At 33.2% G+C, this 27,493-nt stretch overlaps 1 protein-coding gene and 1 pseudogene across 7 annotated transcripts in view; one reads left to right on the forward strand and one right to left on the reverse strand.

The window, feature by feature from the left end:
- ERBIN (erbb2 interacting protein) overlaps positions 1–27,493 on the reverse strand; it is a 95,568-nt gene that overhangs the window by 52,909 nt on the left and 15,166 nt on the right. For all 7 annotated transcript variants that reach the window (XM_011371072.2, XM_011371066.2, XM_011371071.2 and 4 more), the window contains exons 2-4: positions 12,079–12,126; positions 8,327–8,524; positions 5,393–5,510 (exon numbers count right to left, since the gene is read on the reverse strand). In XM_011371072.2, coding sequence (XP_011369374.1) covers positions 5,393–5,510; positions 8,327–8,515 — 307 coding nt within the window. In that variant the 5' untranslated portion in view covers positions 8,516–8,524; positions 12,079–12,126. The remainder of the gene's footprint in view (positions 1–5,392; positions 5,511–8,326; positions 8,525–12,078; positions 12,127–27,493) is intronic.
- On the forward strand, positions 21,020–21,138 carry LOC111746305 (annotated as a pseudogene).

Genomic DNA, 27,493 nt, shown 5'->3' on the forward strand with positions numbered 1-27,493 from the left:
ATAGATGTCTAACCAACGTACTGTATACTTGAAACCAATTGAAATAAATTTAAAAAAAAACTAAAAGGGGAAAACATTAGATACAAGATTACATCATCTTATTCAAGATTTAACATAATTAGATGTTACAATAGAGAAAAATTTAGGGGTAATTTCATTTTTTCAGAACATTACATGAAACTCTCATCCACTTCTAAAGCAGTAATCATTTGAATACTAAAAATTTTACTAATTCCAATAGCTGATAAATATTACTTATGGTTATTAGTCTTTCTTTTCTAAATACTTGGGATACAGTAGCATTTGATATGTGGTGGTTTATTGTTAATATTAGGCTATACTATTTCATCTGTCACTAATTTTATGTAGTGCCTTCCTTGACCTTTGCATATTTTCATTTTGCAATTATTTCTTGACCACCTACTATGTGCCAGTATTCTAGAAGCCAGGGAAACATTAGTACACCAGAACAACATACTGATCCAATAATTCCTCCTTATACATCGAGATCTTTCTTGACATTCCTAGGTTTAGGATGCTCTGTTACCACTTCCTATATATTATTCTAATTCCCTTGTTTCACTTATCAACTTATGCTGCAGAGCTAATGATTTCTATTGGGCTCCACTATTAGACTGGCATTTTCTTGCAAGCTAGGTAGGGACTATATTTTATTAATTTGTATATACTGAATGCTAACAGTGCCTGATAATCATTCACTTAAATACATGGAACAGACATACAGAAGTATTCAGTGAATGCTGTTTGGATAAAAATTAAAACGTAAGTCCACATTTTGGTATTCTTCCATCGTTCATTACAAGTATATAGTATTTCAATTCCCTTTAGCTTTTAGGGCTATCCTAAGAAGCTAATTCTGTTTTACCAGGAATAAATGCAATTTGAGTAGAAATAACTAACTTTATTTTTTTAAAATATTTTTATTTTATATTTTATTATTGTCTGCATTTTATTTTTTTCCTGTTTATCTTATTTCTCCAGAATCATCTAGTGCCACTCTGCCCAAGGTAAATGGTGACAAAGGAGCTCTCCTTGACCAAACTTTAGTCAGGCTCCTCTGGGCCCTCTTCTTCTTTTAAATTCCAATCCTCCTACCCTTTCCCATGTGGCAATCATCAGTTTGTTCTCTGTATATGTCTGTTTCTGTTTTGTTTATTCATTTTTTTTAAGACTCCGCATATAAGTGAAACCATATATTTATCTTCCTCTGACTTATTTCACTTAACACAATACCCTCCAGGTCCATCTATGTCGTTGCAAATGGCAAGATTTCATTTTTTTTTTTTTAATGTGAATATTCCATTGTCTATATTTATAACACCTTTATCCATTCATCTATTGATGGACATTTAGGTTGCTTCTGTATCTTGGCTACTTGTTATTTGTTGATTTATTGATGATAACCATTCTGATAAATGTGATATCTCATTGTGGTTTTAATTTGTATTTCCCTGATGATTAGTAATGTTGAGCATATTTTCATATCACTGTTGGCCATCTGTATGTCCTTTTCTGAGAAATATCTATTCAGGTCCTCTGTCCATTTAATTGGATTGTTTGGGTTTTTTTGGTGTTAAGTTGTATGAGTTCTTTATTTTGGATATTAATCCCTTATCGAATGTATCAATTGCAAATATTTTCTCCCATTTAGCAGGGTGTCATTTCGTTTTGTTGTGCAAAAACTATTTAGTTTGATGTACTCCTGGAGAGTTCATGCAGTTCCCCAAGGGCTCTCTTGGCTTCCCAATCTTCTCTATTCAGTTTCTTCCTCTTGTTTATTGTCAGAAGCTGTTTATTCAATGCTCAGTTGTCTTGCAGGAGTAACTGTTACCAATACACATGTATTTTTAATTATTGCTCATGGGAGGGGGCAGGTTCAGCATTCTCCTACCCTGCCATCTTAGACCTCCAATACTAACCTTTCTTTTAAGCAAGTTATTAATCAAACATGCAACTAACAAAATTCAAATTTCTCATAACAATGACATCAACCTATACTATGCATTTTACATTCTTTTTCTTCAGTAACCCAGACGTAAAAGCATACACTTTAGGGTTAAATATTACAGGTTAATTAAAACAATCTCAGCTTTCTAAAAGTAAAATGAATTAATTACATCAGTTATATAGTGATGAATAGAATTAGATTAGGAATTAGGGTTACTCAAATTTTTATTAGTCAAGATAACGGTTCTAACACTACCATAGTTTTTGCCTACTCAGCTAGCTTTGTTTACCATTAATGAAACACAGTTTCATTTAGACATAAGTTTAAGACTAACAAAAAAAGTAAACAAGTAAAAAGAAAAACAAGGAAATAAATTTTTAAAATTTCACATAAAGAATCAATAAATCAATTTAATTTTTAGTTAAAATAAGTTGTATGGTTTTATTGGTAGCAATAACTAATGCCATTCTTTCTGAGCATAATTCTTAAGTGTTTATCCTAAATCTTTAGATCATGTAGAAGTTATCACTCCAACTCCTCAAAACCATTCACAAGCTGATAGAATCTTATAAAGAAGGTTTTCAATATAACAAGGAATTGCTGAAACTAAAATGAATAATGATTAAAAAAATAAATTACGGTCCAATAGGTTGTCCAAACTCAAACACTTTAAGAAGTTGCATAAACATCTAAGATACTAATTAATGATGCTGCAAGACCATAATTGTACCATTCTCAATTTAGAGTAATAAATCTGGGGTTAATACATTTTCAGGAAGATATATGCAAGCATGTTCATTATTAAGCCAAGTAATATTTTCATGCCATAAAGACTGGTAGCATAGTTTACTACCTTTCCCAGGTGCATGCAAGTTCATCAATAAGATCCAGATTATTTCAGTTTTCTTTCCTTACAGCTTAAGGCCTTAAAAAAACCAAGAGGTCAAAAAGATACCGCTCTGGGATGGAAGGTTACTCCTGATGGTTCCTAATGTCACGACACTTCTAAAAGTTCTGTAATGGTGTTAAGTTGACTTAACTATCAGGATATGTAGAGCTACACTGGTAATGGACTAAATTAATTTACTTTGGAATTTATCAAGCAATACTTGCCACTATATGAAGCACCAGGAATAGAAACGAATTTCAAACTGCCCTTAAAGAGAAAAATCACGAAGAAAAGTCACACACATTAAAAAGCAACTGACCTGAACGCTTCGAAAATGGCAATGTCATGAAAAAAAAACACAAAAGATGGGCAAATTGTTGCTGATTTTAAAAGACTAAAGAAACACAAATGAATGCTATATGTGATCTTTAATTTAAGGAGGGCAGTGAGGGGGACCAAATAGCTAAAAATGGCATTTTTAGGCAACAGGGAAAATGTGATGTCAAATTTCTTGAGAGTTATAATGATGGCTGTGGTTACGTACAAGGACTTCCAATATTTAAAGTGAAGTCCACGCCTGCAACTTAAAAATTTTCCCCCCCTTTAATTCTCTACCCCCACTTCCACCCTTGACCTACGGGATGCTGCAATCTCCCCTTAAGAACTGGATCTCTGAAGGCAGGGCGTATCCTCCCACGAGCTCATGGTGCATACCTAGGGCACCCCAGGTGCACGGGGTGGGCAGGGGCGGGCGGGGGGGCCTCCACTCATGGAGCACACCTGAGGTATGGTCCGTGGCTCCACCTGGGTCATGAACCCAGGACCTTCTGCGTGTAAAGCAGATGTGCTGACCACTACACTATGGAGTCACTCTGCAACTTAAAATTTAATAGGTTTAGTGAAGAAACATTTTATAAAACATGTAAATATCTCTTTCCTGAACATATTTAAATTAATATATTTTAAAAAAGAGAAAACAAATATGGCAAAATGCTAACAATGGGTGAATTCATGGGTGTTCTGTTAATTCTTGGGTAGGCTTTTATTTTGAATATAAAATGTTTAAAATAAATTGGAGAAAAAAACAGTATTATTATAAATGAATCCAATCAAATAATTTTTAAAAAATTTAAAATATATTAACAAAATTTTTAACCCCAAAGTTAGATGATTCATTAACAAAATGTTTTTAAAAATATGTATTTTTGATCTGCAGTTGGGAATCTGCGTATGCAGAGGGCCAACTTAAATTATACAGATTAGTGTAAGGGCGGTCATTGCCCTTAACCCACTCAACCCCCAAGTTGTTCATGAGTCAACTATACTAGCTTTAAACCTAAAATTTATCAGCTATTGACAACTGAATAGGGCACTAACCACCATAACCTTAACGTGAACCTAGAGTGAATATGAATATATTACAAATCTTTAAAGAAGATTTATTCCTTAAAATGGAAATGTTAATTTGATCATTTTCCTACAAAATATACAATTTAATTGTTTGATATGGATTGGCCACAACAAGGTGCTTAAATTGGTTTTAAACTGGTCTTAAATTGGTTTTCATAATATGTCCTGAAATTTAGGAAAATTGGTGTGGTAGAAAAATTACTGCTGCATACTCATCATCAAGACAAAAAGTAACTTTGGAACCAAAGGCTATGGAATATGATTACTACGTATTTGTTGGTGCTACTGCCCTAACTTTTCGAGACTTGTTTATATAGATTTTCTCCAAACATTATACAAAATTACTTAAATATGACAGTATTTACTGTTTGTTGAAGTCCTATCTTTAGGTAGAGTATTTAAAATTAGTCCTTGTGACTTTTTTCCCCTTTTTTATAACTATAAAAGAAATATATGCTCATTCTAAAATTCTGAAGTGTCTACTTCTCTCTCACTCTAAGGTAAGCACTCAACATTTTGGAATACATGTACTTTCTTCAATGTATACCAAACTAAACTAACACTATACATCCCAGGAAAATAGTGACCATGTCATTTTACTTCTCATCATTAATTGTAATCTTCACTTCCAATAAAGTATTTGGTACAGGGCAGTCTCAATAAATACTTGGTGTTCAATTCATTTACAATGTTACATTGTTTTTTTACCTTTAGCACTCACTGTAAATATTTCATATCAATATTGATGTGGCTACATTATATTACATTCTTTAAGGATACATCAAACTGTGTAATCAACAATAGACATAGTTGTTAATACTTTTTTATCATTACAAACAAGAAGGCAGTGAATATATATAAATATGCAAATTAAAGGATTTTTGGATATGAACATACATGTATCACAGCATTTTAATTAAAAGATCATTTACAATTTTTTACACTTACCCTCTACCTTGCTTTAAGCTCTAACAGATAACTTACATATAAAATTTTATATATGAAAGCTAATACAATACATTATGACCTGATTTTTTAATTTTACATTTTTATTTGTTAAAAATACAACAGAAATCTCAATATAACATGTTCCAAAGCAAAAAAAGTTAGAAAAAAAATCTTACCATTCTTGCTGACATCCAGTTCCCTGAGATTAATGAGATTTGCAATAGATGCTGGTAATGTTGTTAAATCATTGTCTGGCAAACTCAGTTTGTGTAGAGACTGACAATTAAAAAGTTGCTATCAAAACAAGGGAGGAAAGAATTTTGATTATTTCTTACGTTTCCTTAAATATTTCTTTTATTAACCTTTATACAAATAAAAATTCTAATGTTATTAAAACTGAATGAGTTATACCTACACAAACACCAAGAAAGACCTCTTATTGTTTTACGCTATTATGAATTGAACACAACTGAACTACTCAGAATGATTTACATCCTCACACTTCTGCCCCGAGCAAAATGTACTTAGTGAAAATAAGCATATGGTTGTATATTCTGTTGACGTAGTAAAAATAGTATGTGGCTGTTAAATATGGTAAACTTTGGAGCTTATATTTCAAACACTCTTATTCCAAAATGAAAGTTTATATCGATTAAATTCAAATAAGTACAAATAATTTAAAATGACTAAAAACATGGAATTCTGATTTGGGAGGACAAAATAAATAAGGGAGCAAATATACTGTCATGCTAAAAATCACAATAATGAAAGGTGACTTAAAATTATATTTAACCAAAATATATGGCCACTTGAGTTCCAAACTCACCCCCCACCAAAAAAAAAGCAGCACACAGAATTTTTAGGGCTGTGAAAATACTTCTGTATGATACCATAATAATGAAAACATGTCATACATTTGTTCAAACCCACAGAATGTACAATATTAAGAGCGAAGCCTAATGTAAACTATGGACTTTGGATGATTACGATTTTTTTAATGTCGATTCACCAACTGTAACAGATGTACCACTTTGGTGGGAGATGCTGATAATGGGGAAGGCCATGCATATGTGGGGACAAAGCAGGTATATGGAAATTCCTCTAGATTTTGCTGTGAATCTAAAAATGTTCTAAAAAAGTAAAATCTTTAGGAAAAAAAAGTAGTACTGTCAGGACAGTATTGAATAAGCCCTATTTGAGAAGAACAATCTTCCAAAAAAGGAAACTTTTTAGATATGGTAAGTGTTTCGGTTATTTCCACTATCATACCAAGCCTCTCTTTTCAACACAATCCCCGACTGAGACCCTACTGGTTGTGATTAGAGAAAAAGACTAAGCTTTGTCTTCCATGATCTATAGGAGAACCGGCTAAGGAAGATAAATTTTATTTGCTTTAGAGCAACACATATAAGGAAACAGTAATTTACAAAGCACCCTATCACAACTCGAGAAGTAATTCATAAACATATAATCCACAACCTTTAATATTTTATCCACAGCCATGTACAGATTTTATAACAGAGGTCTCCAAACCCTGGGGCCACAGACTGATACTAGTCTGTGGTCTGTAGTTAGGAACCAGGCAGCACAGGAAAAGATGACTGGAAGCAGCAAAGCTTCATCTGTATTTGCAGCCACTCCCCAGCACTAGCATCACAGCCTCAGCTCCACCTCAGATCATCAGGCATTAGATTCTCATAGGAGCATCAGTCCCTGGCGCCAAAAAGGTCCCTGGCGCCAAAAAGGTCAGGGACTACTGCTTTGTAAGACAAACTTGGATGGAATCGGCTTTCAAAATTTTTTACCATTGGCAACCGAAGAAAAGCCTTTTTAAAAACACTGCCATCCAATATGTTTACACACACAAATTTAAAACAAAGATTTCATGTAACAATGAATACATACAACTTTATTTTTTTAATATTTTATTTTATTTTTTAAACATTTTATTATTTTTTTTTCTTTTCTTCCCCCTCCCCCTTGCCCGCTCTCCCCTCTGGTAACCACTAGTCCATTGTCCATGTCCTTGAGTCTGTTTGTTTGTCCTGTTCATTTGTTGCTTTTAGGTTTATATCCCACATATAAGTGATATCATGTGATTTTCAACCTTTTCTGTCTGGCTTATTTCACTCAGTATGATTATTTCAAGGTCCATCCATGTTGTGGATACATGCAACACTTTATATTCTATTCCATTATAGTTAGGGTTACCAGATAAAACACAGGATGCCTGATTAAATTTGGATTTCAGATAACAATGTTTTTAGTAAAAGTATGTTCTATAAATTATGTAACACATATTTATATTGAAAAATTATTTTCACCTGAAAATTATAATTTAATTGGGTGTCCTACATTTTTACTTTCTAAATTTGCCATTCCAAATCACGGCTTGTTATGTGGAAATGTCACACACAGTAAATTAATCTTTAAACCACCAATGAGTATCTACCCATGTTTGAAAAACACTGCTGTTTGGATGGTAAACAGTTTTAACAATTAAAGCTATTGCAGCTTTTCCATTAAAAAAAAAATTGAGTAGAGGATGAAGTGAGATTAAGGTTTAAGGGAAAAAAGTAGCCACTGAAAAATTTTAGCTAAGAAGTTGATAATGCAAGATGGTTTCACAGCAGCAAACCAACTTTCTCCTTGTAGTTGTTTCTCCAATACCTTTCCAAACAAACTGAAATGGGGCAAACAGAATACTACGTTTAAAAAGCTATTTAACAATCAAGGTATGATGTGATAACTAAAAAAAATTATTCTCAATTACAATACTGTAGATCAATGTCTTATAAAAACTAGAAAAAAGAAAATGTAATTTTAGTTCTTTGTCTAGTTAAATCCATTGATTGCAGAAACTGTGCAGTCTTATTATCTACCTTCGTGGCTATAACAAAACTGGAATTAAATACAAAAGTTTGTTATTTACACAAATATTTAAATATTTTAAAAATATTTGAATTACACTGAATACCCTAAGATAAAATTAAACCAAAAAATGGAAACAATGCACACATATGTATCGGCAGCATTATGGAGACATTGTGAATATATTTCTAGGAATAAATATAACCAAAGTCAATTCTTGAAAGACAGTATTAACATACCTTTGGAAGCTCTTCAATCTGATTAGCATCTAAATAGAGCTCCTCCAAAGTTTTTTCAAAAGTAAAAATCTCTTTGGGAACCTGTTCCAAACTGCAATGAGAATAATCAAGAGTAGTGACAGTCTCCTCTTCCCCTCGCAGACAACGACATGGTACCAACCGCACAAACAAACTTCTTTTTGTAGTCATTTTTAGACACTGCAATATTCAAATAAAAATAACTTTAGTAAAACATACGTAACAATTTTTCAAAACAAATTATTCCAACGCATTTATCACAGATAAACACCTCCTCCTCTACTCCCAGTGAAATGCATTTAACATTGCTGTATTATAAAAATTTATATATACTGAATTTCAAATTAAACTCAAGCACTTCTGTAATTTATAAAATGATCCATTACGTAACCATTGTATGCTTCTACAAGAACAATACTTTATGAGTCTGCTCATCCTCAACAAGAAAACCCCTAATACAACAAAGATATTTTGTTAATTTCTGACTAAAAGCTATTTATCAGTTTTGAGTAGGAAGGGGGAATGCAGAGATATTTTCAGGTCTTCCTAACCAGCCATCAAAATAAATCACTCTTAACTTTCCTATGACTTCTCTGCGTCAAAATTCCAATCTATGCCAAGTATATTTTGTTTCAACAAAGTATATTGTTCTTTTTATTTCCTAAAGACCTTTTTATTTCCTAAAGACCTTTATAATTGTTATAGGTTATACACTAGAGAATAAACATGCATCAGGAATGTACAGACTTCATTATTTCAAACTAACTGGGGGAAAGATTCGATTCTGAACTAGTGAAAATTCTCAAGGCTCATTGTATTAGAACACAATGTACATACATAGATGAATTCCAACTAGGCTAAAATTACATTAGCCAAGAAAAGCCTATTTCAATAAATATGAATGCCTAGTGTTATCAATTCTTTGTAAAATGATAAATTCTTGCTCTAAGCAGAGACTGTTAAAGTATTAGATTTCTAGGCAGGGCCAAGACTAGGTTGAGGCCAAAGAGGCAAGTGCCTCAGGCACAAAATGTAGGAGGCACCAAAAAAATCTTAGTAATTAAATATTTTAAGGCAATTAAAAAAATCAAAATCACTAAAAATAACCCATTTATGAACAAAATGGCTACTTTTTAAATAAAAATAGGATCAGTATTACTGATTTTTTTTTTTTTTTGCCTCTGGCTCTAATATGGCTCTGCAAGGCACTGCTTCTAACTCTTCCAATTCAAATTATATGGTATTCTTAAAGTGTTTATCAACAATAAATATTCATTTCCCTTGCAATCTTTTAAAAGTTCTGACTATTCTCACTCGATCATCATGTGCCAGGCACTGTGCTAAAGTTCTTTAGATAAATTATATGCATATTCACATTTCATCCTTGTATTTTTCTAAGGAATGAGCTATTATTCCTATTTTTCTATAAAGAAACTGATTCTGCACTCTTACTGCACTATTCTGCTTCTCAATATATAATGATATGTTTGAACTCAGGTGCTCAAAACGATTCAAATATCAATAGGTCTTTACTACATATTTCTTTAGAGTTTACAAAAACGAACTACTATGGGGTTCAGGACGTACCACCTCAAAATATGGCTCTTTGATATATTGACTTTTAAACTGAAGGAGTTTGAGAAAACAGCAAAAGCAAGAAGGTCATGCTGACCTTGCCCTACCCTTCTCCCCTGAAACAGATCACAAACCCTCAGATGAGGTGCACTCCCTGTACGCAGAAGGAATAGACTTATCTTTGAAGACAAAGAGAGAAGAATCCTCACGGGCCTTGCTAAATTCCCCCAGTTTACTACATTTACCTTATACTCTTTGACTTATCATATTTATACACGACTGTCCACTCTTCACCAAACCTAGCATGAAAATACTCAGGTTTAAGTTTCTTTGAGTCTTCATGTCCTTATGAAGGCTTACATGTCACTTGAAACTTATATTAAATAAATTTCTAGGCTTTTCTCCTGTTAATCTGTCTTTGTTAGTTTAATTTTCAGACACAGTCAGGGACCCAAGTAAGGTTGAGTACAATTTTTTCTTCCCCTACACTACGATGTCAAACATTAAATGTTTCTATCCAAAATCTTTGTCTCGCGGGGATATAACGTACAAGATGGTGACTACAGTTAATAAAACTGTATTGCACATTTGAAAGTTGCTAAGAGAATAGATCTTAAAAGTTCTCATCACAAGAATTTTGAAATATATGTGGATGTTAACTAGACTTATTGTGGTGATCATTTTGTAACATATACAAATATCAAATCACTATGTTGTGCAGTTGAAACTAATATATCAATTATCCTTTAATAAAAACAATAACAGAAATCTTTGTCAACATATATCCAGAATGCTTAGTAATAATTTATTTTTATATAAAGATGTGTTTTACAGATAAAAATACGCAGTTTTATTGATCTAATAAGAATTTAATTGCTAAAGGGGAATTTAGCTTATACTTGTGATTATAATAAAAAAAAAAGATTCTAAAAATAAAGACAAAATTTATTTGTAAGAAGTTCTAAGACTTCCACTGATAATGAGTTAGGGGTACACTGGGAACAATAAAAAGAAGCTCCAGTATGGTAACCACTAGACACGTGTGGCATTTTAACTTTAAAATTCAAGTTAAACTCAATAAAATATAATATCTAGTTTCTAGGATGGACTAACCACATTTTAAATTCTCAATAGCCAAATAGGGCTATGGCTACTGTGCTGGATAAGAGAAGATACAGAACACTGCTATCACTGCAGAAAGTTCTATGGGACAGTACTGGTGAGATATCTCAAACTACTATTCTACTTCATTATAAGTAATATATGCTTATATTTATAATATAATATATAATATAATTTATAATATAAGCATACATTATTTAATATATAATATTCATGTTATATAATCTAAAAACTTAGAAGGTATGGCCTAAATATCCATTTTCCAAAAATCATAATGGATTATGGAGTATAAATTATTAAAATAAAGGATATGAAATGTTACTATCATATGTGATTTAAAAGAGTTTATTAATTTTAGATGTTATCATCTGTGAAGGGCATTTGAGGTATAGGGCAACTTTACAGGGCAGAATAATTGTAAATGAAGGTAAAACAACCTCTAAGACTTTTCTGTAGTGCAAATCATAAATAGATCATGTTGCAGACAGTCAGAAACCATAAAACTTCTCAGAAGAGACAAAGAATTCAGGAAAGGAATTAAATGCTTAGCTCTAGGAAGCTGCAGAGTTTATATCTCAAATGAAAACTTCCTATGGACAGAGGCTGTGAAGAGAGCACTTTATAGGCCTCAGATTAAATTTAGTGGGACTCAAGCCAAAACAAAGATGGACCCCAATTTAGCACACTAAAAACGGCTGATTGATAAGAAAGGAGGGGGACCTTAATTACTGAGGGCAGAGGAGGAAAGTACCAATATGAAAGAGAAATAAATGAGTAACACCCAAACAGATTCTCCCTTACACAATGCTACAAGGAAGTAAACTAAAGGGATTAAGCCTAGCCTGGTCTAAACAAGAAGTGATAAACATGGAAACTGCTAATTAAGGCTGTGATAAGTAAGAGCCACTTTATCAGGTCAGACAACATGGGTAGATGCAGAAATGTTCTAATCAAATAAAGGAAGAGGAGCTGGCCAAGAATGGAGGTATAATAATAAGCCAAAATACCTTCTAACAAAAGAAATTAAAAGCACTTACCACTGGGCTGAATTTATCTCCCTGCTGTTTCTTAATTGAGCCAACATTCTATGGAAACCAAAAGAAAAAAAGAAACAAAATTAACAATAAAAAATGATCCTTATGATTTTAAGGAATATCCAATTTCTTATTTACCTCGAAACGTAAGTTAAAATTCTCAAAAATTCACCAGTGTAAACTAACATACATAAATTTGCTAACTTCTAAACAAATGGGCAGCTTCTGTTAACCAGTCACTGGATTATTCTTAACACATTTGTAAACTACTGAGAGCCCTCCTCTATATCAAATAACAAAGACTCCTCTATCTACCATTAAAAAACCATTATTTGATCTTACTGAGAAATAATCAAGGTTTTTCCAAGCAAATAAACTCTAATCATAAATTATATTTAAATTTAGTAGTTTTTGACGGTTCTATGTGGCAGAAACTTTGAATGCTTATCAGATTCTATTCCCTCTTTCCAGAATTATTCTCTCATAGTGGTAACAGACCCAGCTAAATACCTACTTTTGAGCTTTCCAAGAAGGGTGGACAGGGGACAGGCAGATGACGCCGTTAATATCAATGACATACACTCAGAAGTCTGCTTTAGGGATGGAATGAGGGTTACTTCTGGGGAAAAAAATCCACTTTCCTTATCCAAAGCCAGATGTGAACCTATGTCTACTGCAACAACCATCCTATGACCATAAGTCATCAAGCATGAGGATTAAAAACCAATCAATAAGGTTGACAGAGTAGAACCACAAAACAAGCTGTGGATGTCTAATAGCCCCTTGCTGTTAGAATTAGTGGAACCAAGGCTAACTAATGCCTGCTTCTTCTATTTGCTTAAACCATTGCTAGGTTTCTATACCTGTAGCCAATAAATTCTAAAGTAAGATAACCTAAAACCCAAAACAATAGCATTAATTAAAAATATATACATCATAAATAATCTTTTTCTTAAAAGTTCAGTGATATTAATAAATGTGTTTCAGAGTTTTATAGAGTCACACATCAGGCTATTTTTCTCTGTGCTAAATGGTTTAGGATTACTAAATTGTTTAATCTTCTCCACAAATTCTACATATAATATACTCCACAAACAATATCTTTTGTGTGTAGCAAGCAAAGATGGCCACTAAATCTGTCCTTCAATATACTCCCACATATGCTGATAGTCTGGTAGAATGAAACTGCCAATAAACTTAGATGAAATAAGACTATGGAAAGAGCAGGTTGGAGAGAAGAGAGATGAGAGGGTTGTGTTTAGAAACTTTAGTTTGAAATACCTGAGAATGTCCTAGTGGGATTCTGAATAGATAGTCGGATATGCGTATTCAGAGATGTGAGAAAGAAATCCAAGCTGAGGATATAAAATTGGAAGTCATCTGCTTAGAGATGATATTTAAAGCAATGAAATTAGATGAAAGGACCAAGGGCATGACTACAGACAGAAAAGAGAACAGGTCCAATGATGAACCCTGAGGTATTATAAAAATAAGTCAGAAAGAAGACACAAAACCAGCAAAAGACACTGAAGAGAAGCAGAGTCCAGAGAAAGCACACAAAAAAACTGTGATATCCTAAAAGTAAAAAGAAAAAAATGTTTCAAGGAGGAAGAAATTATCATCTATGTTAATAAGAACTTAGAATTGCCACTGTGTAAGTAATGCAAAGGTCAATCATTATTTTGACAAGATCTCTTATTGTGGAGGGGATTCAAGAGTATAACTTGGCATAACAAATACAGACAACTCAGGTAGTTTGACTACAAAAGATATTAGAAAAATGGAGCAGTAGTGAGGGTAGAACGTAAATCAAGAGTCACAACAGTGGATTTGTAGGCAGATGGAAATAATCTAGTTAGAGAAAGAGAAGAGTGCATTGATAAATTTTTATAAAGAGATTTAGGCAACAATTCATAAGCTTTCCTAGCAAAATCTCTCACCAATAAAGAAGCTGCTTATGAGGATGAAAACAAAAGAAACTCTGGGTGCAATGGTATAACTAGCTAAATAAAATTCACTTAGGGTATTTTTCAAAAGTATAGATTACCACACCTTCTAGAGATTCTGCTTTTGGAGATTAGATATAAAACGCAAGATTCTTCATCTAAAACAAAATGCTGATGTGATTCTTTTTTCCAACAGTCAACAATAGTCAATATATGGTCAATCTTATTTCGTCTATTCTTAAATCATTATTTTTTCTCCCTCCCCATCCTCTACTATTATTGTGACAAACTCTCAGTTTGAGAATTACTATAACAACTGAAAAGTGAAATCACTATAAAGGCTTTTTTTTTTTTAATACAGTATATTTCCCTACTGATCTAAAGAGATCACAAGTTATACCTGGCTAGGTTTAAGAGAAATCTTATGTTGGAGCAATCTTTCCAAATGAGTTCAGAAGTGGAAATGGACAAAGGTCCTCGGGCATGCCCGCAGCTATTAGATGGTATTTAGTGGTTATGTAAGATCATTTTTGTTTGATCATGGCTATCACGGTGTTTGCTAATCTATATCTGGTGTACCTGTGTTTAGTTCTGAGGCATTTTATGGACATTTTTAACCTATTACTAATAAGTACATGAAGAGTAAACAATGAAAACAGTGATATGAAAAAGAATAAGAACATGAAGATAAGAAACTTATGTAATGAAAAAATAAATGCCGTAGTAAGAGCATTTGATACTGAAGGACAAATCAGTAACTATTGTATAAAAGGTGCTACAACATATATGGCAAGAAATGAGGAAAGGAGACTGATGAAATAGCTGTTTCACACTTATAGCTATAAAAATCAATATCAATGTCTAACTCCTAGCTTAATTCTAATCCAATAGAAAGCCTAGTTTCTTTAATATCGGCACTGTTAATCAAAATTTCATATTAAACCATGGTTAGCCTAAACATGTTTAAAAAAATCTTACTATGGAATAAAGTAGTAGACATACATACGGAAGTTACTGAGGAGTTCCTACATTTGCAGAAATTTCCATTTTTATATTTTTACATATAAATGACATAACAAAATGGACAGATCCTTAGGCAAATACATACATCTATATAACCAACATTAATCAAGATACAAACTCTTTCCATCACCCCAGAGTCCCCATGTGCTACTTTCCAGTCAACACTCTGACCAAGGAAACGTGACTTGAATAAGATACAAAAGCGCTAAAATATTTGTGTACAAGTGTTATGAGAATGTAGGCTCTTTTTGGAGAAGAGAGTGATCAAATTTTGTATATGGGAGGAAAGCAAATTATTGTGCAAGAGGATACACTGTATTGGAAAATGATTCTCCATGAACATCTCACATTTCTGCTTGGTCTTGGTCCTCTGAGCAATGTCATTTATAGCCAATTTAAGATGTTTGTATAAGGAGAAATTCCAAGATAATGCTTAGCCACACTGAGACAGTCCAACATCCTCTCTCCAGAGAAGATTTGCTTAAATTCCAGGGTGAAAATAAGGTGTCTGTCTCCAGAGGAGAAGACAGACAGGTCACGATTAGTCCTCTGTAAAATCGGAGTTTCCTAATTTAGGTTTCTTCTCCTGTAATGCACACCACTGCTTGAGCAGGTATCATCTGACCTTCGTTGTATCACCCTGTGAAGATTTAGGCTCAGGTAATTGACACGAGATATTGCCTTGGTTGCTGCTTTTGTAGTAATAAATTCTGTTTCTGATTTGGCAGCCTTGTTTTCTGGCAAGTTAACAAGCTAGCTAGCTTATAAGTAGGCTAAAATTTCAGACACTTTACTATTTTTGATTTAACCACCATAAATTAAGAAACATGGCCATAATGTTTTATACCACCTAAGATCAACATATCAAGTCTAATTCCCTATTCCTTGAATTTGGGCTGGACTTGTGACTTGCTTATATAACTCAAGTGTCAAAAGTTTGCTGAGCAAGTTAACAGTGCCTATGGTTCAAGAAGATTTACAATTTCCAACTCTACCTTCTTTGAATGCTACCCTGAGAACATGATAGCAAAGAAGCCTGGATGAAAGACCACATGCTGATTCACAACTTCAAAAGAAATATAAATTGCTATTGTTTTAAGTCATCAATCTTCCTAAGTTAATCAACTGTACTGATTTTTTTCAAAGAGGAAGCCTTATACTTGTTCATTTCCTTATGTTTTCCATTTCATTGACTTCAGTTTTCTCTGTTTTCTGCCTTTTATTTATTTGAATTTAACTGTCTCTTTTTCTGACTCACAGGGTAAAGCTTAATTGATTCTAATTCTTAAGATTTAAGCTGCACTTCGTAAATTTTGATGTTGCTTTTTGTTGAATTCCTTGAAAAGATTTTCTAATTTCCCATTTGATTTATTCTTTTACCCATGAGTCATTCAGAACTATCTTAATTTCAAAACATCTGGGGATCTCCTAAACCTCATTTTGTTACTAATTTCTAATTTAATTCCACTATAGCCTGAGAACATACTATGATTTCAAACCTTTGCAATATGCTGAAGTTTTTCAACAGCCTCACATAACATCTATCTTGGTGAGTCTTCGATGTACACATGAATGTTGCATTCTGCATCTCTTGGGTATAGTGTTCTATAAATATCAATTAGGTTAAACTCGTTGATAGTGACGTTCAAATCTATATCCTTACCAATTTAAGGCATTCTTTTCCTACTAATTACTGAAAAGTATTGAGATATCTAACCATAGGTGTAAATATGTCTATTTCTCCTTTTATTTCTGTCAATTTTTATTTCATGTATTTTGAAGTTCTGTTATAAAGTGAATACACACTTAGGGTTCTTGTATCTCCTTGAAGAATGGATCCTTTTATCATAAGATGTTCTTTTTCTCTTCTAATAGTCTTTGTCTTGCCTGATATCACCACAGCGTAGGAGCCTTCTTTTAAGTGTTAATATGGTATTTCTTTGTCCATCTATTACTTTTAACAAAATTTGTTTTTATATTTAAAGTGCCTATTTGTATGAAACATATAGTTGGGTGTTGCTATTTCATCCAATCTGACAATTTCTATGTTTTGATGTTGCACTTAGTCCATTTATATTTAAAATAATTATTGGTGTGGCTTAATTTAAATCCATTACATTACTATTTATTTTCTATTTTTTTGTTCTTTCTTTTTTCTGCCTTCAAATAAAGTTGCTTTCTTTTTCATATTATCTCATTTTATGGCCTTTTAGTTATACTTTTTTGGGATCTGCTCTAGAAATATTCAGTATACATTCTTAATTCATCACGGTCTGCCTCAACTATTATACCACTTTATGCATGATCTAAGAAATGTAAAAGAGTATAATTTATACTTACATTTACTCTCTCCCATATGTCATGCTACTGTCATATATGTTACTTCTACATGTTATAAAACCCCTATTTTTTTGCTTTACACTATCGACTGTCATTTATATAAACTGAAAAACTAGAAAGGAGACTTTCATATTTTTCATTTCATTTACCATTTCCTGCACTCTATTTCTTACTATATATTTGCTGTTAAGCACATTTGAACAGTTTTTTTAAAGATAGTGTATTTTTCAGTTCGAGAATCTGCATTTGGCTCTTTTTCAGTTTCCATTATTCTCCTAAAATACCCAATCCCTCACATATTATCTTGTAAATTGCTTTAAAATCATTGTCTCCTAATTCTGATAATTGGGTCATCTATAAATCTGCTTTTGTTAACTGTTTTCTCTTAATTACACAATATTTTCCCATTTCTTTGTATATTTCATAATTTTTCATAATATTCTAGATGCTGTTTGTAAGTTGAGAATTATGTATAGTATTAAGTTTTCCTTATTTCCCAGAGTCTATGCTCTTCTCTCAGTTAGGAATAATAATTCAGATTCCTAGTAGAGTCAATTTGAACAGGGACTGGCTGCAGCTTTAATCACATTGAATTCACCTGTGATCAACCCCTCATTTCCCTATCCCCAATCACAGCCACCTTTTGACCTTATCAAAATTTGAAGTAGGAAGAATTTGGGCTGCAGAGTTCCAGATTTTTTGGTTCAGTGTACCTTTATAGTCAACTCCAGCAAGGTCTCACAATTCAAGAACCATTATAATTTTCAGGACTACACATTTTTCTAAGCCTTTTAATCCCTCCTCTACTGCTACTACAAGGCAAAATTCAAGGTAGATGGATTTATCAGGCTTAATTAAGGATTTTATTTTGCTTTTGTCGCTCTGTCAGATTCCCATCCCTTCTCAAAAGCCCACACTGTCATTCGAGGATTGGATGATTTATCTTGATCTCTTCAGTCTTTCCATTTATGGCAAGTACTACTTCTCCACCCAAAACAATTACCAGGCATGTGCCCCAGGAAGGGAAACTACCACATTCTTCGCTCACCTATGAGCGGTTACAGTTGATGGAAGTCAGTTCACTAAGACTTGCTTGATTTCACTCATTTTTGCTAGCTGTATTTTTTTTAAGCATTTTTAGTCTTTCCAGTTTTTTTTCTTATCTTCACCAGAGGACCAAAGGTTTTGTGTGTGTGTGTGTGTGTGTGTGTGTGTGTGTGTGTGTGTGTGTGTATCTTCCTATATTCTAAATAGAAACAGGAATATCAAGAGATATCTAGTGTAGACGGAACTGTTCTAGATACAGAAAAGCTCTTCATATGGAAGATACACAGTGTGACTCACCCTTTTGTGAAGGAAACTTCACAAAGAAAAATCATCAGAATTCTCTTCCATCTCAGTTTAGGAAGAATAATATAATTTATGGAACAACAAAAAGGCCTAGTTACTTTTACAGAAAAAAAATCTTTCATTCCACAATTAGAAATGACTACAAATGCAAACATCCCACATAGACTTGGTTTACTTAACTCTGAAAGCCTAACATTAGATCATTCTATAATCAGAGGGAGGAATTAGAGGGAGAATGAGAAAAGAAAGCTCAATATGGCTCATAACCAAACATGGGGAAGGTGAAACAATGCAGAAAAGGAATACTGGTGATCTGTATGTAAATTTCAATTGTTTTTATATATTTGGTTCTGTTCATCAATAGGTCAATAAAAGTTGTGCAAGGAGATGTGTGGCAACATGTATCACAAATGTATATCCACAGTGATGTTGCTTAAAGTGGTAGGGAAATTAAATCTTGGCATTATTTCAAACCTAGAAATAGCTTCCTCATACAGTCTTGGCTAGATTCTAAATCCCATAACACACAATCCTGTGGCAGGTTTAACTTCCTCTGTGTAATTTCCTTATTTCTCTGTATTCCTAGTGTTCTCTATGCCAAAGTAACTGACAATCTCCTTAGTTTCTGCTAATGACTTGTAACAATTTCTTTTCCTCCTTGAACTCATTTAGGATGATCTGGGGAACCCTGATGGGAAATAGAATATGGTCAACTACACCAAAGAGATCCTAGTTCTCTCAATTTATGCCAACCTCTTAACACATTATAGTGACAGCACAGATCTTGGTTCTGTATCTATATAGACTCCCTTGGTGGTCATCCAGTTTCAAGTCCTAAAAATATTATCAACTCTTTAAATGCTAAGTACTCCAATGACATTTGTCTTAGTTTAGGTTCTCCCAAAAGCAAAGGCTGAAGTAAGGACTTGAGTGCAAATCGTCTGTCTAGAAAATGACCTGAGGGAGCAGGAAGAGTAAAACAGAGATGAAGAGAAAACCAATATAAGGAAAGGTATATCATCAAAGTCATCCCTAAGGACAACAGGAGCTTGCTCATTCTGCTTAAACCTTCTGAGAAACACACTGGAGATGTCTTAAAATTGTCTGCCTACAGGATAAGAGGTGAGTTGCTGTTATCCATCTGCACCTGTCTCCCACTGATGAAGAATTGCCTCTGTGGGCATTAACTTTCCTTCACTTCCAGCCCATGCTTGCTTTCTGGTCTGCTCCCACAGCAGAGAAATCACTGGGATCCACTATCACTAGGAAGATCAGTCTGAGGTGATTGTGAGCTCACATGGTACTGTTTCTTGAATCTAGAGTTAAAAATCAGAGGTGAGTCAGGAGTATGTGATGTAGGCACCAGAATGGCCTGCTGCACTGAAGACTGGACCACTCAATGCTAATGCCAGACTTGCATATCCAACCCCCTATTCTATGTCTCCATTTAGTGGAGAGATTTAAAGGAAAAAGCAGGAAGTAATGATTTGGAAAGAGTGAAGATGATAAATGAATCCATGAGCTGGTTCTGTTTTTGATGGGAGTAGCAGAATATAAACATTCAGAATAGACAATTTCCCAGCAAGTCTAAAGATACAAAACATACCAGTGGGAATCATAATGGGAATTTAACAGAGCAGCTAAAAAGCACTTTTGTATTTGAGTAAATGTAGACCTTTATCATATACTGCAAAACAAAGAAGCATTTTTAAAATACTACGAAGTTCAAATATATAGTGATATGTTTTAAATTTCACATGACTTTCTATAAAAAATATAAATTACAAAACTATCTTAAGAAATAGAAAATCATGGATGAAATTTAAAGGTTTGTCAATAAATTATTTCTCTAAAAGACACTAAGTATCCAAGCACTTGTGAACTTTCAAGGAATGGAATTTAATCCCAAGGTTCAGAGCTCATAAGAAATATGAAAAAATTCACAATTCATGTTACAAATGCAACATAATTGATACCAACCCCTATCAAAGTTAACATAAGTATTCATTTACTATTCATATTCAAGGATACTTTAAAAAATCCTAAATTACATAAAAGAAACTCAAATGCAGTAGTAATACTACACCTGACTAAGGAGAATAAATTCTAAGAATGCCAAAATGAATAAACATGAAAAAACCTATTAACTGTACATCACACAAATAGATGAAATTAAAAAGAATATCAGCCCTACCAAACAAGTAAAAAAAAACAACCCAAAGGAGAAAATATTTGTAAATCATACATCATAAAAGACTTGTATATACAATACATAAAGAACTCTTGTCTACAGCCATGCTACCTTGAACAGGCCCGATTCTGTCAGATCTCAGAAGCTAAGCACGGTCGGGCCTGGTTAGTACTCAGGTGGGAGACCACCTAGGAAGACCGGGTACTGTAGGTGTAAAAATTAAAAAAATAAAAATAAGGGATTGTAAGATGACAAAGTCCTTGTAGTCTGTGAGGTCAACCAAGGGTTGCCTCACCTAAAAAAGAAAAAAAAGAAAAAAAAAGATAGAACTCTTACAACTCGATAATAAAGACAAATAAAGAAACTTTAAAATGGACAAAAGATTTGAATAGGCATTTTTTCCAAAGATATACTAATGGCTAATAAGCACATGAAAAGATGCTCAACACATCATTAGTTATTAGGGAAATATGAATCAAAACCACAATGAGATAAAATTTTACACCAGCTAGGGATGGCTATAATAATAATAAAAGGGGGAAAAAAAAATGCAATAACCAGCATCAGAGAGGGTGTGGAGAAACTGGAATCCTCATACAATGCAGATGAAAATGTAAATTGGTGCAGTCACTTTTGTAAAACATTTTGGCAGTTCATCCAAAAAAGTTAAACATAATTACCATAGGACTCATCAATTCTACTCCTGGGTATATAACCAAGAGAATTAAAAACACATGCTTTTAGAAAAACTTGCAACTACTGTTCACAGCAGCATTATCCATGGTGGCCAAAAATTAGAAACAATCTAGTATCAATTAATGATTGGCTAAATAAAATGTTATATATCCAATGGAATATTATTCAGCTGTAAAAAGAGAAACTATTGACACATGACATGGATGAACTGAGGAAACATTATGCTACGGTAAAGAAGCCAGACACAAAAGGCCACATAACGTACTTATGATTCCATTTTTAGGAAATGTCCCTAACAGACAAATTCACTGAAATAGAAAGCAGATTAGTGGTTGCCAGGGTCTAGGGACAGAGGTAAACAGGAGTGGCTGCTAATGGATATGGGATTTTGGGGAATAAGATAGTGATGATGGTTGCAGAGCCTTCTAAATGTAGTAAAAATTACTGACGCACACTTTAAAACAGGTGAATTCTATTGTGTATGAATTAGAGCTCAACTGAAAAATAGCTTTTTTAAAAAAGGAACATGCCAGGATACCAGTTAACGCCACTATTATGTTTTTTTATGTTGTGTGTATACTTCCCTAGAAACTGAGCCAAACCTGTTGAAAAGCATGACCCGATTTAAGAATCCTGGACAGGCCTGAGTGCCATAGTGCTTGAAATTCCAACATTAGTTATTTATTTTAGACCCTCTCCAAACAACCTCTATTAAAACACGAACTCACTTGCTGAAGACAAGGCTCTAACTTCTTAAGATGAATTTCTTTATATTTTTTCCTAAGTTTGAGAAGGAACCACGAGCAAATAACAGGAAAAAAGGTAAAAATCAGCAAAAACCAAAAACAAAACAAAACACCACATGAGAGGCCTGTTTGAAATACTCATTTTTCACTAAAGCTAATATGTTTGCTTTGGAGTTAACTTAGCCTGGGTATGATCATAAACATTGTAAACCTTCCAAAGAAAACCAGAACACTCTTGACACTTTGTTATAGAAGGATGAAAAGCTTAATTATTAACACTATAAGGAAAGCTTAAAAATGCCACATGATCAAAGTCTTATCTATTAAAAGTTTCACTTTTAGTAGGATTCAGATTAATAACTTAAGTATAATATCTGTAATTCTATTAAGCCATCCTAAACATCTCTTAGGGCTGAAGACTCATTTAGTTTTTAAGTAAAATAGTATCATATATGTAGAGAAGGCTAGAAAAAATACAAAAATTTAATTTTCTTCTACTAATCAAACATACCTTTTCTTTTTTTTTTTTTTAAACATCACTTAGTCATCTATTTATTGACTGTTTTACTACTAGAGTATTGTGAGAACATAAAGTATAATATGTGGTTCTCTGATCTTAAAGGACTTAGAAATGTAGTAGGGAAATTCATTTTTAAAAGTCAGACTGAAGGGCAACAGTTAAAATGGCACCTGGTTAAAAATTTGCTAGAAAGCATGGAATAAACATTCTGGTAAGATGTCTGAACATCTTTGTTATTATTATGTAGGAGAACAAAGTTTGGGCTTTGAAGAAATCCAAAGTGTTAGAAAGAAATCACTATAGAAGAGAATGTTCATCTTAAAACATTATTCTATGTTGTGCTCACTTTTATAAACTATTTCACTTAACCAAGTGGAATTAGGAACTCCTAACTGTTGACATTCGTAAAGTTATAAGTGTCTGTGTCTTAAAGTCAGAATTTAAATTAAGGTTTAGTGATTAAGGCTCACTACTTGATGACAAAGTATAAACAAAAATGGACATTTATTCATTGCTACTCTGTGCTGAATACTCTGCTAAATGCTTACATGCATCATCTCATTTACCACTCAGAATAACCCTGTAAAGTAGGCTCTAGTTTTATCCCCATTTCACAGATGGGGGAGGTGTGCTGCTCATTAAGTTTACACAGTTTTTTCCCCCAGCTATCCAGTTTACTTTACACCACTTTACTTTTATACTTCTATGAAAGACTTAAGTTAGTACTTGTTTTCTCTAACCAAAAGAAATCCAAAGAGGATTTTTGCTTTTACAAAAAAAGGTGAAAAGCGAATACAGTGTTCAGCATTTGTTTTGCACTGAGCCATAACAGAGGCAGTAGTGCACACCCCAAGCAATGAATGGCACACCACCAAGCTCCTTCCCCAGGAACTACACTCAGCATCTCAAGCATCAAGCTGTTATAGCTTTGAACTGTGTCTGTATGCATCTCTGCTTTATTTAAATTTAGTTTGTGCATCTGTTAGCAAGATGTGTCCTAAGGTATCAGAAAAGGCTAAGAGAGCTCAAAAGGGTTTTACTATTAGAGTAAAACTGGACATAACTAAGCACTTCAATCATGGTGAATGAAATAAAGGTTGTATGTGTTATTTGGCATGAATTGTTAGGGTTTTTTGCAGTCTGGGAATGATCAAAAAAATTTTCCATATAAGTAAGTGGTAACTGCTTCTCCATTTATGCCATTTCAGTTTATAAAAGTTTTCATAGAACACTCCACTTTCAGACTCTATTTTCAATGGGGAAAACCTGTATTAGGAGGGTGGCCGAGCTGCTGAGCTCAGCCCTATTGGCTCCACAGTCCCATATCTTAACCACTGTGAATCTCTGTAGACACACCCTATCTATTAAAACCTCTGGGGCTTATGTAATTCACATGTGTGGAATTAGCCTTGATTTTTCAAATATTACTTCTGAAAGTACTTTCGTTTAGTAACAAATTTCTTTAAAATTCTATTTAGGAAAAGGAAGTGGGGAAATGTTAGAGTAGCTAAGAACTGCTGGTGCTTTGTGTCACATTCACTCACATACACTGAACTGATATTCCTCTATTACGTATATTTTATGTACATTTAAATGTGAAATGTGAACGAAGGTCACAGGACAAATAAGAGATAAGTCTGAAGACTCAAAGTATAATAGCGTTCCATAACATCAATGATTCTCAGTGAGTGTAAGGACACTTTTGGTTCAAAAATGTCAAGGACCAACATGATAACACTTTCAACATTCCTGTTGATAAAACACTTATATGTATATGAATTTGGGAGACTTTGCAACAAAACCCCAATGGCCTATGTGTGGGAACCATTCTAAAATTTCAGTACAGATGTTCTATCTATGCCAAAATGGATAGGGGGAAAGTGACATAGCAGACACTTTAGAATTACTTCCCAATTCACAATGACCCCTCCTTTTTCTGAGAAAGGGTGACTTCTAATTCATAAAATACTTACATGCAATTTAAAAAATATAACCCTAAAGGCAACACAATGAAGCAGAAACAGTCTTATCAACAAATGGTACCAGAACAACTGGACATCCACATGCAAAAAAAAAAAAGAAGAAGAAGAAGAAGAAGAAGAATCTAGACACAAACCTTATACCTGTCTCAAAAATTAACTCAAAATGAATCATAGGCTTAAATGTACAACACAAAAGTATAAAACTCCTAGAAGATAATGTTGGAGAAAAGCAAGATGACCTTAAGTATAGTGAAGATTTTTTAGATATACCACACCAAAAGCACAATCCATGAAAGAAAAAATATGCTGGACTGCACTAAAATTACAAACTTCTGCTCTGCAAAAGGCAATGACAAGAGAATAAGGCAAGCCACAGAATGGCTTCACATCCTATTAAAAGTCACCTTGAAACTTATTTTTAAGAATATCAAAAATAATAGTCAAAATAAGTCCAATTGAACATACAAGGAATCTATTTTTTTAATGCTGCTCTTGAAGTATCATTTTAAAAGATCTCCAGAGTCCCCCCCCCACCCCCGCCCCCGCTCCGCCCCTTGCCCCAAATGCTAGAAAGTTTCGCAGCAAGCAAACTGCATAAGAGGCTGAACGGCACAATGGATTCTGACAAAGAATGCCTTTGTACTTGAGTTTCTTTATTTACTGGAATAAAGGTAGTGCTACTTACAGACTAGAAACAGAATTAAGTAGAAGGACTTATATATTTGTTCTCTGTCTTCTTCCCTGAGCCTAGAACAGTACTTAGCACAAGGCAGGTGCTTAAATGCTGTTGTTATATATAATGTCTAAGAATCTAGATTCAATTTATCATCCAGAAATTGCCTCAAATCCTTGCTCCTACAAGGGAAGCTGAATAGATAGGTGAAACACTATTGTGTAGAAAGAAACTGTGCTCTTGTAAACTAATACACTAAAATCTCTTCACCTTGTATACAATTCAAAGAAATACTCAACTCTGAAAAAGGTGCCCAACAAAATCATATACTGCAATCTTTGGCAGGCGGTAATAGGTAAAAAAGTAGATAAAGAGTAAAGAAGAATTTTGTCCTTTTAAGGTAAATGTTACTTCAGTATGATGAGTACATCTAAACTAATTCAACAAGTAAAAACTGAGAATCTATTAATTATGTGTTGACTTCTATGCTATGAAAAAGCCAAATGGAAACGCTATAAAATCCCATCAATAATTACAGCAGAGCTACATCAAAGAAAATTATATAATTATTAAAATGATGTCTTTGTATGCATAAATGAAAATTGCTCATAATAAAAGAACTAGAAATAATTTTTTAACAAAAAAATATATAACTTTATGCATATACACTCAAGGTTAGGACGACTAGAAAGAAATACAACAAAATATTAAGAGATTATTTCAGAGAGGTAGAACTGCGTATTTTTATTTTCTATTTTGTACCTTTCCTCGTTTTAAAAAATGCCTATACATACAAATATTTCCAATGATTTTCAACAAAGATGCAAAGCAATTCAACAGAGGAAGAATGGAACCTTTTCAAGAAATAGTGCTAAAGCAACTGGACATCTATAGGCCAAGAAAGAACTGACTTAAATCTCGCACCTTATACAAAAAATTAACTCAAAACAGATCACAGATTTAAATGTAAAATGATAAAACTTTCAGAAAAATACATAGGAGAAAAATTTCAGGATACAGATAGGCAGAGTCTTAGATTTAACAAAAGTACAATCCGTAAGACTGACACTGGTATCCACAAAATTAAAAACCCTTGCTCTGTAAAAGATCCTGTTAAAAGAAATGAAAAGACAAGCTATAGAATGGGAGAAAATATTTGCAAATCACATATCCAAGGAAGGATCAGTATCAAAAATATGTAAAGAACTCTCAAAACTCAACAGTGTTAAAAAAAAAAAAAAAGTTCAATTGGAAAATAGACAAAAGACATGACCAGACATTGCAGTGATGAGACTATACAGATGGTAAATAAGCAGATAAAAGATGTTTAGCATCAGCCATTAGGGAAATGCAAAGTAAAAATATAAGATACCTCTACATACCCATAAGAATGCTAAAAATAAAAAAAATTAAAAAAAAAGAAATAACAACAATACTAAATGCTGGCAAGAATGTGGAAAAACTAGACCTCTCATCACTGTTTATGAGAACACAAATGGAGGGCCACTCTGGAAAATACTCTGATAGTTGCTTATAAAACTAAATTCTACAACACAGCAATTATACTCTTAGACATTTATCCCAGAAAAATAAGGACTTGTCTTCACGCAAAAATCTATACATGAATGTTCATAGTAGCTTCACTCATAATAGCCAAAAACTGGAAACAACTTAGATATCCTTCAAGATGAAATGGTTACAACCATACTGTAGAATACCACTCAATAATAATAATGAATCAACCATTACTATAAGCAACAACTTTAATGAATCTCCAGGAAATTAAGCTAAGTGCAAAAGCCAATCCTAAAAGTTACATACTATATGTTCCATTTATACCATTTTAAAAAGACAAAAATGAGGGAGTGGAGAAGTATGGGAGGGAGATGGGTATAACAGTAATAAAAGGGGAATAGGAATTCTTGTGATGATGGAACTATTATTCTGTATC

The sequence above is a fragment of the Pteropus vampyrus genome, unplaced genomic scaffold (genome assembly GCF_000151845.1).
Source record: "Pteropus vampyrus isolate Shadow unplaced genomic scaffold, Pvam_2.0 Scaffold182, whole genome shotgun sequence".
Lineage (NCBI taxonomy): Eukaryota > Metazoa > Chordata > Mammalia > Chiroptera > Pteropodidae > Pteropus > Pteropus vampyrus.